This window comes from Neurospora crassa, linkage group IV (assembly GCF_000182925.2).
Source record: "Neurospora crassa OR74A linkage group IV, whole genome shotgun sequence".
In the NCBI taxonomy this organism is placed as follows: Eukaryota; Fungi; Ascomycota; class Sordariomycetes; order Sordariales; family Sordariaceae; genus Neurospora; species Neurospora crassa.
Genome location: NC_026504.1, coordinates 4,887,144 through 4,904,139, shown reverse-complemented (window position 1 = coordinate 4,904,139; position 16,996 = coordinate 4,887,144). Strand labels below are relative to the sequence as shown.

At 51.8% G+C, this 16,996-nt stretch overlaps 2 protein-coding genes across 3 annotated transcripts; one reads left to right on the top strand and one right to left on the bottom strand.

Moving 5' to 3' along the window:
• Positions 1-528: 528 nt before the first annotated feature.
• On the bottom strand, positions 529-4,329 carry NCU07011 (WD repeat containing protein 36). The gene is made up of 3 exons (XM_956739.3): positions 4,128-4,329; positions 1,365-4,065; positions 529-1,239 (listed from the first exon to the last, which is right to left on the bottom strand). Exons 1-3 carry the CDS (start codon positions 4,263-4,265, stop codon positions 887-889), a joined length of 3,192 nt encoding a protein of 1,063 aa, XP_961832.2. The 5' UTR covers positions 4,266-4,329; the 3' UTR covers positions 529-886.
• A 1,468-nt stretch (positions 4,330-5,797) lies between these two features.
• Positions 5,798-12,526, top strand: NCU07010. Of its 2 annotated transcripts, XM_011395913.1 has the most exons (5): positions 5,798-6,744; positions 6,803-7,705; positions 7,779-10,675; positions 10,773-11,209; positions 11,285-12,526. In XM_011395913.1, exons 1-5 carry the CDS (start codon positions 6,099-6,101, stop codon positions 11,706-11,708), a joined length of 5,307 nt encoding a protein of 1,768 aa, XP_011394215.1. In that variant the 5' UTR covers positions 5,798-6,098; the 3' UTR covers positions 11,709-12,526. The 2 variants fall into 2 exon arrangements, with proteins under 2 accessions (XP_011394215.1, XP_011394216.1); XM_011395914.1 differs by having other exon boundaries at positions 5,798-7,705.
• Positions 12,527-16,996: the final 4,470 nt, after the last annotated feature.

Sequence of the window (16,996 nt, the reverse complement as noted above, 5' to 3'; positions counted from 1 at the left end):
ACATAGAGACAACGACCTCCAGAAGGTCTCGAGATAATTGAGACAAAACGAGGGAGGATGAGAAACTTCTGTTATTTATTGACTACCTGAAATGAGGAAAAAAAAAAAAAAAAAAAAAAGGGACCCAGCCGTACTACCATTTACCAAGCACCACGTAAGTATCTAACGTAACTCATAGCCGATCGATAACTCGATCGACGAGAGTATCTTACTTAAGTTACTTACTTCATCAAGCGCAATAAATGTCTTGCATCCAGTCGGTAACCATCCCGATACGTGTATTTCATCTGGTTTGATATCGAAACATCGGTGGTGGGACTCGTACAAACAGACAGACAGACAGACCTAACCACTCACTCAGCTTTATAATGAATAACAACAACAACAATATATACATAACAATTCTAATCGCGCAATGCGTTTATCTAGGTACCATACCTTTCATAGGGAACCGAACCGTTTTACAAATTCAGACGAGGAAGTTAGGAAGTACCATAGTAGATTCAGTTGACGTGACATGACAAGAGAGATAGATGTACTGGTATTGGTTAGGTATACGTCGATAACACTTTTTATCTATCCCAATTTTTCCCATTCATCCAGCCATCCATCCATCCATCCTAGCAAATAAGAGATAAACATGGGCTAGTTGTTTAAAAGAAAAAAAAAAAAAAAAAAAGACCCATAATGTAAATACTATCAAAAATAGATCGGATTCGCTCATATCATATGTTCCACAATCCCAACCGACTTTTACAGCTACTCACTCGCTCATAGGTAGCCATCATGCAAGCCTTCCCTTTCCCTTCCCCTTTCCCTTTCCCTTCCCTTTTCCTTCCCTCCTTTCCCATCCCTCATCTAGACTAAGCTGGACCCATGTCTATGGTTATGTCCTAGGACTCCTCAAGAACCCAACCACACCACCACAGTAGCCCACCAAATCATCCAACCGCTTCTTTTCCCTTTCCTGCTGCTCCTTCCACTTGCCCAACTCCTTCAGCAGCGTCTCGCTCTCCATAATCACGTCAAAGTGCAGTCGCAAAAAGACCGTCATCCACGCTTGCGTGAGCTCGTAGTCGCGGCGTTGGGCGAGGCGTTGCGTCATGGCGCGGATGAAGTGGAGGAGTTCGTTGCTATCTTCAGAAGACTCCGGATCAAGGCCGCCGATGGAAAGGGAGCGGAGTTCGAGATCGGCGGTGGAGGGGGAGAGGGATTTGAGGTGGGTGATGAAGGGGGTGTCTATCAAACGGTGATGGTTAGTAAAATAAACCGGATGAAAAAAGGGAAGTAATAAAAGAAAGGGAAAAAAAAAAAAAAAAAAAAAAAAAAAAAAAAAAAAAAAAAAAAAAAAAAAAAAACCTTACAATCACCCGTCTCGGCACCCTCCAACAACTTTGCCGTAAACGTCTGATACGTCCTTGTCGTCTCGAGTTGCGTCAATTTCGAAATTCGGCTCTCCTCCTCATCCTTCTTTTCGCCCTCCGTCAACAGCAGTGGGTTCGTCGTCCCATCCCGGAGCGAAGGCAAAAAGAAGGGCGCCTTCTCAGGCGCCTTGGGCGGCTCCTTGGGCTTGTTGCGCTGCTTGATCAGGTCAATGTGCAGCAGCGTCTGCCACCTGCTTTTGGGCACCAGACTGAGCGTCACCATGTCGGCGCTGAGCTGATCGAGGACCGGCGCAGACACGCCCTCATCTTCTTCGTCCTCCTGTTCATCCTCAAAGGCCGCCTCGATGAGACCTTGACCGCCCTCGCCTGAGCTGGTAGGTCCGGCCGAGATTTCGGCAATGTCTTTCTCGGATATTTGTCTGGTCGGCACGTGTCTGAACAGCGTTCTGTTGGTCCAGATGTGCACGCCCAGCTCGCCCTCGGTGGCGCCGGCGAGGTATTCGCCCGTGTTGGAAAAGGCGATGGCGGTGCAGGGTTTCTCGAGCCGGAAGGCGTCGATGAGGTGAGCCGTCGGCAGGTCCCAGACGCGGACGACGCGGTCCTGCGAGGCGGCCACGATCCACCGGCCGTCGTTGGAGAAGGTGAAGTCGTTAATGGTGTCGCGGCAGCCCCAGAACTCTCTGATGGTCTGCTTGGTCTCGATGTCGACAACGCGGATCGAATTGTCGTCGCACGCGAAAGCGATGAGATCGTTGCCGGCGTGGTAGCGACAGCCCGTGATCTGCACCATGGGCGCCCAGTCAATCTCGTCGACTAGGTTGCCCGTGACAAAGTCCCAGAACTTGACGGTGCCGTCGAGAGAGCAGGAAATCACGAAGCGGTTTAGCGGGTCGACCACGATGCCGGTTACGGACTTGGTGTGCTTGCCCGAGCCGGGGGCAAAGGAGGTCTTGGAGGAGGCGCGCTTCTCGAGCTGGCTCACCTTGTCGAGAGCCTTAAGTTGCTGCATCTTCAACTGGCGCATCTGGGCGGGAGTGAGTCGGGAGGGGAAGCGTTGCTTGTGACGGCCGGATTGGAGGTTGAACATGTCTAAGCTACCACCAACGGAGCCAACAAGAGCGAAACTGCCGCAAGGGCTGATAGCCACGGTAGAAACATTTTCGCCATCTCCGGTCTTGAACGCCCACCTACCAGCACGCTTGCGGCCCCAGAACCAGGTGCGAGCCCAGGGGTCGTTCTTATGAGCTGTTACTACGCTTTCCCAGCCGGTCATAGCAGCGAGCTCGGACTTGGTCGGCTTGCTCTTGTCATTGCCCTTGTCCCAGATGACCTGCCTACCGGGCATAGCGCCCATGCCGCCATCGCGGTTGAGCGAGGAGGCGATGCATGTGATTTCGGGAGCCTTGAGGTCGTCCAAAGATGTAGTCGGGCCGTGGCCGCCGAGGGCGGTATTAGCAAGAATACCCACCTTCTTGGCCTTTTTGCGAAGAGCACCCTGACTGAGCTCAGAGCTCTGGCCATCGCGGCGCAAACTCCAGCCCCACAGACTCCTGTCCTTGCCACCACTGAGAAGCCACTTGTTGCCGGCCTCGGCGCCATCGAAATCGGTTGGCAAGAATTGCAGGCAGTTGACGGGGGCGGCATGGCCGCTGCGCATGTGAAGGATACGGGGGACGGGCGAGAAGGGCGATTCGTCGAAGATCCAGGACTTGAGCGAGTTGTCCAAACCACTGGTCATGATAACGGGCTGTCCTGGGAGGAACTCAACCTTGCTGATGCCTCCGCGCACAGTCTTGTCGGTGTGTGATGGGGGATTATGGGCGCTCCGGAGTACACCCATCACTCTGCCGCCCTTGTTGAGATCCCAGAATGTGACATCTCCACCAATGCTTGTGGCGGTAGCCATGACGCCATCTTTTGTACCATCTTGACCAGCACCCTGACCGTCGGTTCGGAAGGAGATGCTTGTAACGGGGGCGTGTTCGGATCCGGCCATCAACTTGAGGGAGGCCTTGTCGGTAAGGACGTTGTGGATGACGAGAGGGCCGTTCGAGTAGGCGATGGCGAGAAGCGAAAGTGCCGGGGTAGGCTCCATACAGGTGACAGATCCAGCGTCGGGAGAGGGCGGAAGGATGGTGTAGATGAGCTTGCCGGTGCTGACGTTCCAGATCTCTACCCAACCGTCCTTGCGACCGACCAAGATCTTGTTGAGGAAGGTAGGCATGTTGACTACGCCACCAGTGAGCTCGTTGTCGCCCTTCTTTGCGGCAACGGAAAAGATGGTCGTGTAGTGTTCGAGGGTGGCCGACTTCCATACTTCGAGGCGGGTTTGGGCGCATGCAACAATCCAGGAACCGAAGATGAGGATCTGCTTGATGGGCTGGTTGAGGTCGGCGGGCAGCTCAAGCTCGGCTACCTTCTTTCCGCGCTGATAAACCCAGATACCTTGGGCCTCGCCATTTTGAGGGTTACCCCAAGCGGCGAATACCTTTTCCTTCCAAGCATATGTGGCGGTAATGTCGGCGGGAGTCTGGGGGCGGGTAACGAAGACGAGATTGAGACCTCTCTTTAGGTCATAGGTCTGGAGGGAGCGGCCGACCGAGGTAGTGATCTGGAAGGTGGTCTTGCCGAGAGGGATGGAGGTAAAGGGGACGCTTGTTGGAGATACCAAGCCTACAGTCTATGAGTGGTGAGTTTGGTGTTAGTTTGAGGACTTCATGCGACCGGCTATTAGGGACGTACTCTGAAGGGAGCAAAGATGGAGGAACCCTTCTTCTTCTTCTGAGGCGCCTTGGACTTGACGACAGAGGCATTGAGCTTCTGCCGCTTGGCGGATGTGATTTCGCGATCGGAATGCGGCATCATGTCGTCGAGTGGCATATGCTGCCAACTACCACGATGTCTGCGAATGCCTTTCAGTTGCAAAGCCTTGTTGAAAGTCGCAGTTTGAAGATTTCGATAATAGTAGCCTTGTCGCGGTGGACCAGAAATTTTCAGCCACAGTTTGGGGTCGGTTGGGGCAGGCAAGTGGGAGCTTCATGTGATTGGTCTGCCTCGCCATGTGGGGTAGCATGAAAGCTGGACGCATGTGGGACCACCGTCTGGCTAGGACCCACAGAGCTTAAATCCAGCACTGTGTATCTGTGTACTGCATAGTAGGAACCTCCTGCGATCCCGGCCGCATTTTGCAGCCTTTCAGTTACCGGGATTACCGTTTCCCATCATCGCAGAAGTCGAGACTGTGTTCCAAACTGCAGTAAACCCCACACCTCCATCTGCCCCGCCAACTGGGCGAAAAAGCTCTTGCTTGTGAAACACAGCACAGCACAGCACAGCACAGCATCACCATCCCCTGTCCGCTTCAGCGTCGAAATGCTAGGTTGCCTGCGGCGTCATCATCCCGTCCATCGAACCCACCTCAGGTCGTCCACCCATAGAGGTACCACGGCATACGGTTCGCAATGACACCCACCTTCAGCGTTCTTCTGGATTTTCTCTGCGGCTATCGCAGTATATCATAGGGCGCCAGCAAGGGTTTAGTTTGGCATGACACCCACCTTCTGGTACCAGTAGTCAACGCGCAATGGGCTCTTTGGTGTCCATCATTGTCGATCACTAGAGAGGTTTTTTTTTTCCTGTGTCTATCCAAGCACGCCAATGACGAAAGAGACTGGACCTCCAGTTATGACGACGAAGTGGCTGTAAATATAACCGAATTAGACAGTCCAACACGGCTCGCTTTAGTCAGGAAAGGCCATCACAGAATTTCGAGAGGGATGGTAAAAAAAAAAGTCGAAAAGACATCAGCCAGAGTTACCTGGGAATTTCTCCATGCAAAATTGCCTGAGAGTTAGTCTAGTTTCCAAAGGTAGCATGAAAAGTGTATTCTAACGACCATTCATTCGGTTGATGGCCATGTAGTACCCGAGAAAGTGCCAGCCTTTCTGCCATGAGCTACCAAAACTCCGGTGTAAGGGAATGAACTAATGGTGGGATCCAGATGCACTTACACGTAGACGTTCAGAATTGGGACTAGTAGGTACTACCGGGTCCGTTTATGGAAATTGCCCACATGCCGCCTTTCCCTCTTGCTTTCTTTCTTTTTTTTTTTTTTTTTTTTTTTTTTTTTTTTTTTTTTTTTTTCCTTTCTCCCTCCCCGCGCAAACAACGCTTGGGCATCATCCCAACTTGGGCTACCTACCTAGCTGTTGTCTCTGCTCGTGTCGCCACAAAGCTATCCACCTTTGTCCAGTTGTGTACCAATGGCTTTCTTGATGATTACATGTTGTTCTTATGAGCTGTGCTTGGATGACAACTGAAACATCCATCTGGAGCTAGAGGGAGGGGGAAAAGGGAAGAAGAAAAGGATCAAAGACAGATTGACATCCCCATCTCCCGTCGTCGAAACACTTGCGGTTATCAATTGCTTAGTTCAGTTGGGACCTTGAAAGCCATTGGGGCCCAATCGCTCTAACCTCTATCTTCTTTCCTTTTTCTTTTATCCTTTATTTGCTTTGAGGAGCTGTCCAGTCTAGTCTAGACATCCACCAAATAAGAAGTGCAGTTCCCCGTTTTCTCCCAATCCAAGCGACGCCCAACATCGAGTCCATTGGGCGGCATCACAATAGTCTAGCCGATCATCACCACTGCCACTGCTATCGCCGACGATATATAAATCCATAGGCTGCACACCTGCAGCTTCCCGCAGGAGCCATGGAAGCACACCTCGAACCCACCTCCCTCGATCGTACGCCAGTGTCCGCCGACAGCGTGCCGTCCTCCGCCTCCGAAGCTTCCTCTTCCACTCATCCGGACCAAGACCCAGACACTCCTGTCGCGACATCAGAAGCAGCAACCGGCGGCTTGGACGTGCCTGTAGAAGAAGCCGAAGACATGGCAGGCACACCGTCGTCGAGCATCGCAGTCCCTGGCGCCATCCCCATCACCAGTGACAGCGGCATCACAAGTACCGGAAAATCCAAACGACGACACAGTCTCGCCTCTTCCTTTACCAACAGCATAGCTAGCCGAAAGAGCAGGTACTCTGAGCCTGGCAGCCAATCTGTTCATGCTGATCGCGCCAATGTGTCGATGCCCCCTCCCGTCGCCCTGCCACAAGCATCGTCGTCATTAGCAAAGAGCCCGCGCGCCTCGCTCTCGCACAGCCGCCGCGAATCGTCCAATTCGTTCCGCTCCTTCATCTCGGACGCCTGGAGCGACGCAAATAACAGCCAAGGATACTCGGACTTGGGTGGTGGAGTACATGTGCCCGGCAGCTTTGGCAGCGCCTCGGCGGTCCCACCCCTGTTTTCTCCCCGAGATTTCGCCTTGGCCGCCGGCGATAACGGCCAGAATCAAGGTCAGAGTCATAATCATTCTTGCTCCACTACCGTCATCACTAATTCCGTCCGGTTCAGCTACGATCGAAGACTCGGAGACTCCCCGTCTACGCCCCGGGACCGGTAACACGAACGCCGAATCACCTCAACCACCACCACCACAACAACAACAACAACGCCAACTCCCCGATCCCGCTCTGCAGAATCCCACTACTCCCACCCAACGCGAATACCCCTACCACTCCCGCCGCAGAAACTCGTCCTTCTTTGGCTTCGAGTACAGCCAGTCAGACAGCAACAAGCGAAAGAGTATTTCGTCCATATACTCTCTAGCTTCGGCCCGTGGGGTTCCCAGTTCCGAGAGCGGCAGCACCAGCGGCGCCACCGGCCCTGCCCGAGTGGTATCAGGCTTGATGTCTTCCTCCGCCCCCTCCAAATCGGGAGCCATCCCACCTGCCAGCACCGCCCAGACTGCAGAAGCCAGCGTCTCGACAACCACCGTTACCACGGGAAGCCAAGGCGCGCCAGGCACCCACCAGCTCTCGCCGCGGGAATCGCATTTTCAGCAGATGGGCGACTTGCTCAAGGATGGCCAGAGCAGGGGAAACCATCACCATACTTCGCAGGCCCACGGCCACGGTGTTCCTGCTCCTGTGGACACGGCTGTTGCTAACGGCGCACCACCCGCACCACCCACACCGCGCGCAATTCCACCCAGGTCAAGGAGCAGGGCAAAGCGCAGGTTCAGTGGTAGTACCGCTGCTAGCGGAAATCAGAGTCCCAATGGTGAAAGAGTGGTATCAGGCCATGAACACCGGCCTCCCAAGGAGGAGCACAAGCCTGCGCCCTACGGTGTTATCGGTGTGTGTGCCTTGGACGTGAAGGCGAGGAGCAAGCCCAGCAGGAATATCCTCAACCGCTTGATTCAGAACGGCGAATTTGATGTTTGTGTCTTTGGCGACAAAGTGATTCTTGATGAAGGTGCGTCGACCCTGCGCTGTTGCCGCATCATCATGGACGAGGAACAATGACTAACTGTTGGGTGGTGATGCAGAGGTCGAAAACTGGCCCATGTGCGACTATTTAATCTCCTTTTACTCGGACGGCTTCCCCCTTGACAAGGCCATCGCCTACGTCAAGGCACGCAAGCCCTTCTGCGTTAACGATGTCCCTATGCAAAAGATACTATGGGACCGCCGCCTCTGCCTTCGCCTCTTGGACCGCATCAATGTCCCCACCCCTCAGCGCATCGAAGTGAACCGGGACGGTGGCCCTCACCTGTTGACCCCCGAAATTTGCAAGCTCATCAAGGACGTCAGCGGTGTACAGTTTGAGCCCACTAATACGGATCCAGAGTACGCCAAGCAGGTCGCGCCGCGCAAGATCGAGCTCCTCGAAAACGGCGATGTTCTCTCTGTCGACGGAACGCTCATCAAGAAGCCGTTTGTCGAGAAGCCTACGAGCGGTGAAGACCACAATATCATCATCTACTTTCCTTCCTACGCTGGCGGTGGTGCAAGGAAGCTTTTCCGCAAGATCGGCAACAAGAGCAGTGAATATGTGGAGGATCTCAACGTGCCCAGGTGCATCACTCAGCCCGACGAGAGTTTCATTTACGAAAAGTTCATGCAGGTCGACAATGCCGAGGACGTGAAAGCGTATACTGTTGGGCCAACATACTGCCACGCTGAGACTCGCAAGTCCCCTGTTGTGGACGGCGTCGTGCGAAGAAACACGCATGGAAAAGAGGTCCGCTATGTCACAGCCTTGAGCGACGAGGAAAAGGAAATTGCGAGCAAAATCAGCACAGCCTTCGGACAACGCGTTTGCGGTTTCGACTTATTGCGGGCGGGGGGCAAGAGTTATGTCATTGACGTGAACGGCTGGAGTTTCGTCAAAGATAATGAGGACTATTACAACCAGTGCGCCAAAATCCTCAGGGAAATGTTTATCGCCGAGAGGCAGCGCAGGGGTGGAATACCTTCGCCGTGCCCGTCTCCCGCCATCTCCGAGGTGCCTGATCCTCTTGCCGCTCGCGCAGCTCTCATGAACAAGGAGAAGGAACTCAGCGCGTTGGCGGCAGCCCAGGGTAAGGTGAGCTTGGACAAGCAGAGGTCGGACAACACCAGACACCACGATGCGCCACCGCACGTCAAGTCAGATACCTCGCTTGTCTCTAAGCTGTCAACCAAGCCGAGCAGCCCGCGCAACAGTCAGTACGGAGAGAGTGCACCACCCACAGCGCCATCAACGCTGCCCACTACCCCTTCGCTCACTTCTGTCGCTATTGCTGAACAGGAGCATGAGCATGAGGAGACACCGCCGCCGCCTCCCCCGAAGCCTAGCTGGAAGCTCAAGGGTGTGGTATCTGTCATCCGCCACGCTGATCGTACGCCGAAGCAGAAGTACAAATTCACGTTCCACACAGATCCCTTCATTCAGCTACTCAAGGGTCACCAAGAAGAAGTGCTCCTGATTGGTGAGCCGGCGCTGGCAAGTGTACTTGATGCTGTTGATGTGGCCCTGAAGGCTGGTATTGAAGACCCCGTCAAGCTCAAGTCACTCCGCAACGTCCTTGTGAAGAAGGGCGGATGGGCTGGTACCAAGGTCCAAATAAAGCCAATGTTCAGGAAGAAAGACAAGCCCAAGAAGGAAGACAAAGAGAAGGAGGGCGAAAAGCCTGACCAAGAGGCCAAGGAGGATGCTGCACCCGGTGAAGGTGACAGTGTCGACAAGGACGGTAACTCCAAGCCTCGTAGGCCAGTCAAGAGGCACGATTCCTTGTCAGGCGTTACCATGTCCAAGTTCACTGCTGCCGAGGAGAGCTTGGTGCTGGATAAGCTTCAGCTCATTGTGAAATGGGGCGGCGAGCCGACACACTCCGCCCGCTACCAGGCACAGGAACTCGGTGAGAGCATGCGTAGTGATCTTGGTCTCATGAACCGTGATATCCTGGAGGAGGTCCACGTCTTCAGCAGCAGCGAGCGTCGTGTCGTTACCAGCGCTCAGATCTGGGCAGCTAGCTTCTGCAAGAAGAAGGAATTACCTCCCGATTTTATCACCATCCGTAAGGACCTTCTTGACGACTCGAACGCTGCCAAGGACGAGATGGATAAGGTGAAGAAGAAGTTGAAGGGTCTTTTGCGGAAGGGCAATGAGCGGCCGCCCCAGTTTGCCTGGCCTGAAAACATGCCTGAGCCGTCCGAGGTACAGACACGCGTGGTCCAGCTCATGAACTTCCACCGCAAGGTCATGCAGCACAACTACGCCAAGCTTTACAGCGGTGCTGTGAACTCTCTCAATGCGATCAACAACCCTAGTATGGAGATGATCAGTGAGACTTCCAGCTCGTCGCTGTCGTCACTTGGCTCATCACATGTGAACGCGGTGAACAGCATCCAGGCCAGATGGTGCTGTGGTGAGGACGCCGAGCTGTTCAAGGAGCGTTGGGAGAAGCTGTTCGCCGAGTTCTGCGACGGCGAAAAGGTTGACCCTAGCAAGATTTCGGAACTCTACGATACCATGAAGTTCGATGCCCTCCACAACCGTCAATTCCTCGAATGGGTGTTCACTCCACCAAAGACTATGCTTGAGGAGGACTACGGAATCCTGGCCCCTCCTAATGGCAGCAAGGATGCAAAGTCACCGTCCCCTGTTTCGAGCACCGACAATGAAGCTTCCAAGCCTACCGAGAGCTCATTGGCAGAAAAGATCGACTCAAAGGCTGTCAAGCGTATCCTCCGCAGGCGGTCGTTCCTACACGGGTTTAGACCTGGGCCAGGTCCGGAATCGGAGCTCCCGGAGAGGTACTTCCACCTCCACAGGGGCAACAGCCAGACCAAGGCCAAGACAGATGCTCGTTTTGAGCCTTTGCGGGAGCTGTACCAGCTTGCTAAGGTCCTCTTTGACTTTATTTGCCCACAAGAGTATGGCATCTCGGACAGCGAAAAGGTGAGAAGCGTCCCGTGTTGAAGAAAAAAAAAAAAAAAAAAAAAAAAAAAAAAGATGGCCTTCCTATTCTGGATTAGATGACTAACATGTTACCTAGCTTGAAATTGGACTCCTGACCTCTCTCCCTCTGTTGAAGGAGATTGTCAAGGACCTTGAGGAAATGCAGGCTTCGGATGAAGCCAAGTCCTTCATATACTTCACCAAGGAGTCGCACATCTACACCCTCCTGAACTGCATCTTGGAGGGCGGCCTAGAGACCAAGATCAAGCGAGCTACCATCCCTGAGCTCGACTACCTCTCGCAGATCTCGTTCGAGCTGTACGAAATGCCAGCTGACCCGCCAACTGATGCGGATGGCATTCCTGCCTTTAACTACAGCATCAAGATTACCATTAGCCCTGGCTGTCACGTTTTTGACCCGCTGGATGTACAGCTTGACAGCAAGCATTGCATTGGCTGTGCTCCGCGCAGGAGCTTAACGGCTCATACAGACTGGATAAAGGTTATTGAGACGTTGAGGGCGAAGTTCCACCAGTAAGTCATTTGCCCGCCTGAACTTGATTTACCATGGTACTAGGATTATAATTGACACTCATCGTCCTCATCCAGAGTAAAACTGCCCAAGACTTTCCTGGCGGTTAACCTGTCGGATGCCTTTACTTTCCAAGAGAAGCCGCAGGGTGGTGACGAGGCCACCGAAGTCGAAGCCGAATCAGAGGCGACACCTGAGGCGGAGCGGGTGAAGGAGGTTGAACCGGAGGTGATAGAGCCTGATGACACCGAGGCTGCCGCTGCTAATACCACCGACGCTGTGACCGTTGACGACGTAACACCGGACGAGCACTCTGATGTCCTGGAGATCAAGATTCCTGAGGATCAACATGCCGTGGACGTTGAAGTTGTTGACGATGGCAGTGCTGCCGAACCTGAAGTATCAGAGTCGCCGGAAGCTGCAGCGGGAGATGTATCACTGCTGCCAGAAGTGGAAGCAGCAACACCTCCGACTGCTGTTGCGTCGAAGACGGAGCAATAGGAAAAGTAAAATGGAGCCTACCGATAGGCTTGATTATGAGTGCACCCTCTGATTCCCTATTATATTGTACTTTTCATGTACACATACCGTGCGTGCATTTATTGTCCTTGGTTGATGTTTCCCGGCTTTATCTTCCCTGCCCACCCACTCACTCATCCTCTTACAAAACCACGGCTTCGGGGTCTTGTTGGGGGTTGTTTCAGCCTCCACCCACCACCTTTCCTGGCTAATTTGTTATGATCTCCCTGGACCGGGCCGACTACGCACTTCTTCTTGCTGCTGCTGCTGCTGCGGCAATGGTGACATGCAAGCCCAGCACAAGACCGGGGATTGATTGTAAACTAAACAAAGACGACGGTGGTGGTGGTGGTGGTGGTGAATGATACCTTCTCGTTCTTATATGTGCATCTACATATGAAAGGAGGGAGTGGGAGGGGCAAGTCATGATGACATTTGATAATCTCCGACAAGTCAGTATGGTTACATTATCGGGTTGTGTTTCCGGATCAGTACAGTACTAAGCGGCATCTGAAGTCTTTACGTGTCACTGTGCATAGGTTAGTGTAGCTCGGTGAGGAGGTAAGGTATCACTGGGTTGATTTGGGTTTGGTGTGGCTCGGTGAGGTGAGTGAGGAATGCGCTCTCGCTGAGGGAATGTGTGATTGTCATAAATGGAGGAAGAGCAAAATTCTCATGTTTTGTTATATTATCCTAGCGAGTAGTACTATTACTAGGTGAATAGCAGACATCGATGCATGGTGTTGGTTGCTTGCTCCTTTGTCATTCATTCTTCTTGTCTCGTTCTTGGGGGTTACTGAAACTGGTACCTGCTACCTTGCCTGTCAACGTGTTGTTAGTAAACGATCTTGGTATTGTTGAATCGAAACAGCGAGTCGTCCTCCTCCTAGTCGGTATCAATTGACATGGCTTTAGCGAGCTGAGCTGACGTCAACAAACGCAAAAGGGTCTTTTTTTTTGCCTTTTACTCTCTTTATCTCTCTTCTTCTTCACTCCCTTCCCTTCTCTCTCTCTTTTCTCCCTGTCTTAAACTTTTCCCTCCGTTTAACTTTATCTTCTTTCTTCCATGTTATTTTCCGTGCTCTTCTTCTTCTTCTTTTTCCTCTTTTTGTTTTTCTCGTCATTTTCCCTGTTTTTTTTCTAGTCCTAATCTAGTCTCTCTTTCTCTTTAGTCTCTCCTTGATTTCCATCTTTTTTCTTCAATCCACCTACGAATCCTTACTTAACTAGCTGATTATCTCCTAAACTGTAATCATACATGTAGTACAAGGCAATCACTAAAGAAACAAATGTCCCCCAATTTTTTGGAATAGAATGGTAATAGTAGGTTTGCATCTCGACCGAGAACTAACTACCTCTACATGATGAACTTTTTGTTTGTGCGCCAAGAGAAGAACTATAATACATGATGTTCTTGTTGGGTACACTACCTTCTATATGAGCCAAACATCCGTCTTTTTTCTTCTGAGGTGGTTGTGTGGTGTGGTGTGGTGTGGTGCGGTCAGACAGGAAAGGTGTGGTAGTATATTGACTGTTGAAGAAGAAGAAGAAGAAGTAGAGATATCGAATGTGATTAGTTACATGAAGCTACCTCATGTATTCCCATATCACAAAACCGTTTTATCTCTCTTTCGTTTAACTACAGAAAGGCACTCAACTTGTTGGAGGGGGGGGGGGGGGGGGGGGAAACAAAGTAGTAAGAATACACGTATGTTCATCAAGCACTGACATCGTTCACCGCTTAGCTGGAAATATGTGACAAACTTGATAAACTTCTGGAATATATCCTTGTGCATGTGTACCACTCACTCACTGGGTTCAGTTTTAAGAAGAGGATGGGGGAAAATAAAAATACCCACCAGGGTTTATAAAGCAAACGCTTGTACATACTTCCCTTTTGCAGGTTATGATGCTTCGATCTCGCCGAGCGTAGGTACCTAGTGTACAAAATCTGGAATTGAAGTTCCTGTGTGTTCGTTCCCGTGCACTGCGAGCCATGCGGGCAACGGTTGCTGTGACGGTCGATCTCGTCAGCGTTGAACAGTATGGATAGCTGTGCTTCACTCACCTTCACTGCGCATTCTACAACGTACCGTACCACCTGTGCCTTTGGAGAAAGCAAACCGAGTACCTACCCTCAACCTAGGGCACGAACATACAAACTGATAATGTTTGACCATCCGTCGAACTGCATCTGGAAGGTGGACTCAAGGTATTGTGAATTCCAAAAGGTAATAAGTGAATTCTTGGCTAACTAAACCCCCCCCCCCTTCGCCCCCAAGAAACTGAAAAGGGACCTTGTAGTGCAACGTTGAGTGATACTGGTGGGCGCAGCGGATTTACTGCCAAGAAGGAGGAGTATCGTTTTTCAACGGCTCGGATGGACGGGTAGGTAGTAACGCAAAGGAAATAAAAAGAGGGAGGAAGCGTAAGTCGAAAACTTATGAAGGCTGACCTATAGTGGTACAACAGTACTAGGACTAGTTGGGTGGGGACTGTCGAGTCTAGGTACTTGATGTCTTCAGAAGTTACAACTGAACTCCAGATGGAAGAAGTATGAGCAGCATCACAATCAGAAGCACTTGCTTCGATGGCATATTATGACGAGTCATAGGCTTACGAGTCGAACTTCCTTTGGCCTACCGAGCATGAAATATTTTGAAGAGGTTCAAATGTTGCACAAAGCAAAGACGCATAAAGTCTCTTGATAACATTCGAACAATGGGAAATAGTGCCGTTCTTCCGGTTTGACATACACCGGACCTCTTGTCTGAAATTAGCTTATGGTGAGAGCTCAGCATCGTATTGAAAAGGGTGGTTGGGAACTCACTGGAACGTTTCAAGACACCTTTTGTATGTGAGGTAGGTAGAATCCCCCGCCATTACGAACGGGATGGCGTTCATCACTGTGCGACGGTTTGACGTGACGTCGGGCACCGGCATATGAGGCTAAGGGCCATCCGTCTTGGACGACGTACCAGATTTTCGCGGCATTACATAGCTGACTTAACATATTGTGATATGGTATGATGGATTTGGCCAAGCTCCTCTCCTGATGTCATATTGTTTGGAAAGTTCGGATTCCCGGGAACGTTGGACTTTGGCTGAAATGTAGACCAAAGATTTTAGGTAACGGCACCACACTCTAGTTGTAATTACTGCTGCATACAGAGTGACGAAAGCTGTCAGTTCAAGGCTCAATGATACTAGCCCAAACGTGTAGTCGTATCTGACGTGATGGAGTTGCAGAGTTCAGACGCACCAAATTGAGGGGAAAGGTCCGGTTTAAGCGACCTGCATATACACTGTAGCTGCATGGTAGGTCTATCTGCATGTAATCAGGTACCGTTATATGTCAAATGCGAGAGATCTTGGTGGACTGGGCACAGTTATCAGGACCTTATTTTGAACAGTGGCCATGACGATGGCAGGCGGTCGCTGTGTAGTGTAGCTTTGCTCGCTAGGCTAGCAAAGAATCATACCTACTGTAGGCGACTTTAGGCGAAGCGCATGAGTTTAAAGTCAGCAGAGCGGACCGGAATCATGCCAATTGGCTGGACAGCAGTGCGGCAGCAGAAAGTCAAGCTTGTACTGGTTGCCAGGCTGCCGGTGGCCGGCGATGATCGACTAAACGGTACGTCCATCTGCAAACTGACCGTACTGGCCACAGCAGACATTCTAGCGGAATTCTATTCCGTATTGGAGTGAGGTGATGTGTTCGTATATCCGCTCTCAGATCCGCTATTGTCGCAAGTGGTGGGAACCAGGCTCTCTCGCCGTAATAATGCCGTGGGCCTTCATTTCTTTGGAGGGACGTGCGACGCCGTTGAGGCGATCTCAAAGGGCATCTGATAGACTGTCAAGCTGGGGAAATGCCGAAAGGAGTAATGGTGCCGAACGAGGAGAAACATGTGGCTGCAGCGCAGAGGTAGCGCCAATTCCAGCATCACTCCTGAACTGTACAGTGACGAACACAGCCACTCTCACGGAATCGCAATGGTCGTTCGATGTGCAGCGCCCCTCGAGGTACGGGCACCATGGGTTGGAAATGGTTCGACGGACTCTCTATGGCATTGGTTGCGATGCCTCGGCTTGGAAGGATGAGGCGTTCGACATATGTAGCTAACGGAGCCCCATAGGCACCTTCGGACCCCTTGTGCGAGGGCTACTGCGTGGAAGCTTTCGTGGAACAGAGGCTTGTTCCACTATCAACCCCTTGGAGCGTCATGGCTACCCTAACAAGTATTAGCGAAGGGCGCTAGAAGCTGTTCAGAAGATTCCGCACCAGGGGAGGCTCCAGCTCGACGGTTACCCTCGTAGGTACCCTTGCTAGGCTGGCAGCATACTGTAGTATTCGACCCACGCATACATACCATGTATATACCTGAGGTGTCACTGTTCAGCGGAACGCTGGAAGGGCTGACCCGACTGGGCTGTGGTGTACCGTGATGAATGATATCAGGCAAGAAAAGCGACATGGACACATCTACATCATGCTCGACATGATGGCGCAGCTTAGAGATGGTGCCCCACCACATGCCTCAGGTAAGATGAGAAGTCGCCCCGGTAAACCTCCTCCGGGTCCTCTTCTGGGAGGAGTCTCATTTTCGCAAATGGTGTCGTGTCGACCATTTGAAGATCCTTTGTGGCCTTTGCTGATGGCTTTACACTGGTGACGTTCCATCCCGGGTTTGAAGGGTATTCGCATTCGGACCCTGAAGGCGAAGACGTCGGGGTTTGACCGTTGAGATGGTGATCCGGCAGCCAGGGACAACACAACATGTGCTCTGATCGGGGTTGGGTGGGATAAGAAATTCGTAACGGCAGAGGTCCTGGAGATGAATAACTTGAAGCTGAGTACACTAGAGGTAAGTAGGTCGAGGTGATTTCCTCTTGCAGGGAAGCATCGATTGGGTCGGAACGAAGTCCGCCATTGAAGCCAGGCACAGAAACGTGCATAATTCAAAGCAGCAATTCACAAAATTGAATTGTGGATCCAGAAGGAGCGAATGCAATAGTAGACAGGAACAAGGAGTTATGGTGCCTTTCCGAAAAGTACCTCTACTTACCTCTACGCTAGGCTTCATAGTAGGTGCCCAATCTTAGCGGAATTACCTACCTACCTAGGTACCTACCTACCTAGGCACCTACCTACCTAGGTAGAGGAGACAGGGCCGAGCAGCAGGTCGCACTTGCCCTTTACGTAGTCCCCTTGCGACTCGCACGGAAGATCGTACAGAGCGATCTTCAGTTCTTGCCTGGCATAACGG

Bases quoted from the DNA above. Each gene is read 5' to 3' on its own strand.
- NCU07010 (XM_011395913.1), top strand. From the start codon at position 6,099: ATGGAAGCACACCTCGAACCCACCTCCCTCGATCGTACGCCAGTGTCC. The intron at 6,745-6,802 runs GTCAGAGTCATA...CGTCCGGTTCAG, and splicing joins CGATAACGGCCAGAATCAAG to CTACGATCGAAGACTCGGAG. The intron at 10,676-10,772 runs GTGAGAAGCGTC...CATGTTACCTAG, and splicing joins GCATCTCGGACAGCGAAAAG to CTTGAAATTGGACTCCTGAC.
- NCU07011 (XM_956739.3), bottom strand. From the start codon at position 4,265: ATGCCACTCGACGACATGATGCCGCATTCCGATCGCGAAATCACATCC. The intron at 4,066-4,127 runs GTACGTCCCTAA...CACCACTCATAG, and splicing joins CCATCTTTGCTCCCTTCAGA to ACTGTAGGCTTGGTATCTCC. The intron at 1,240-1,364 runs GTAAGGTTTTTT...ACCGTTTGATAG, and splicing joins GGGTGCCGAGACGGGTGATT to ACACCCCCTTCATCACCCAC.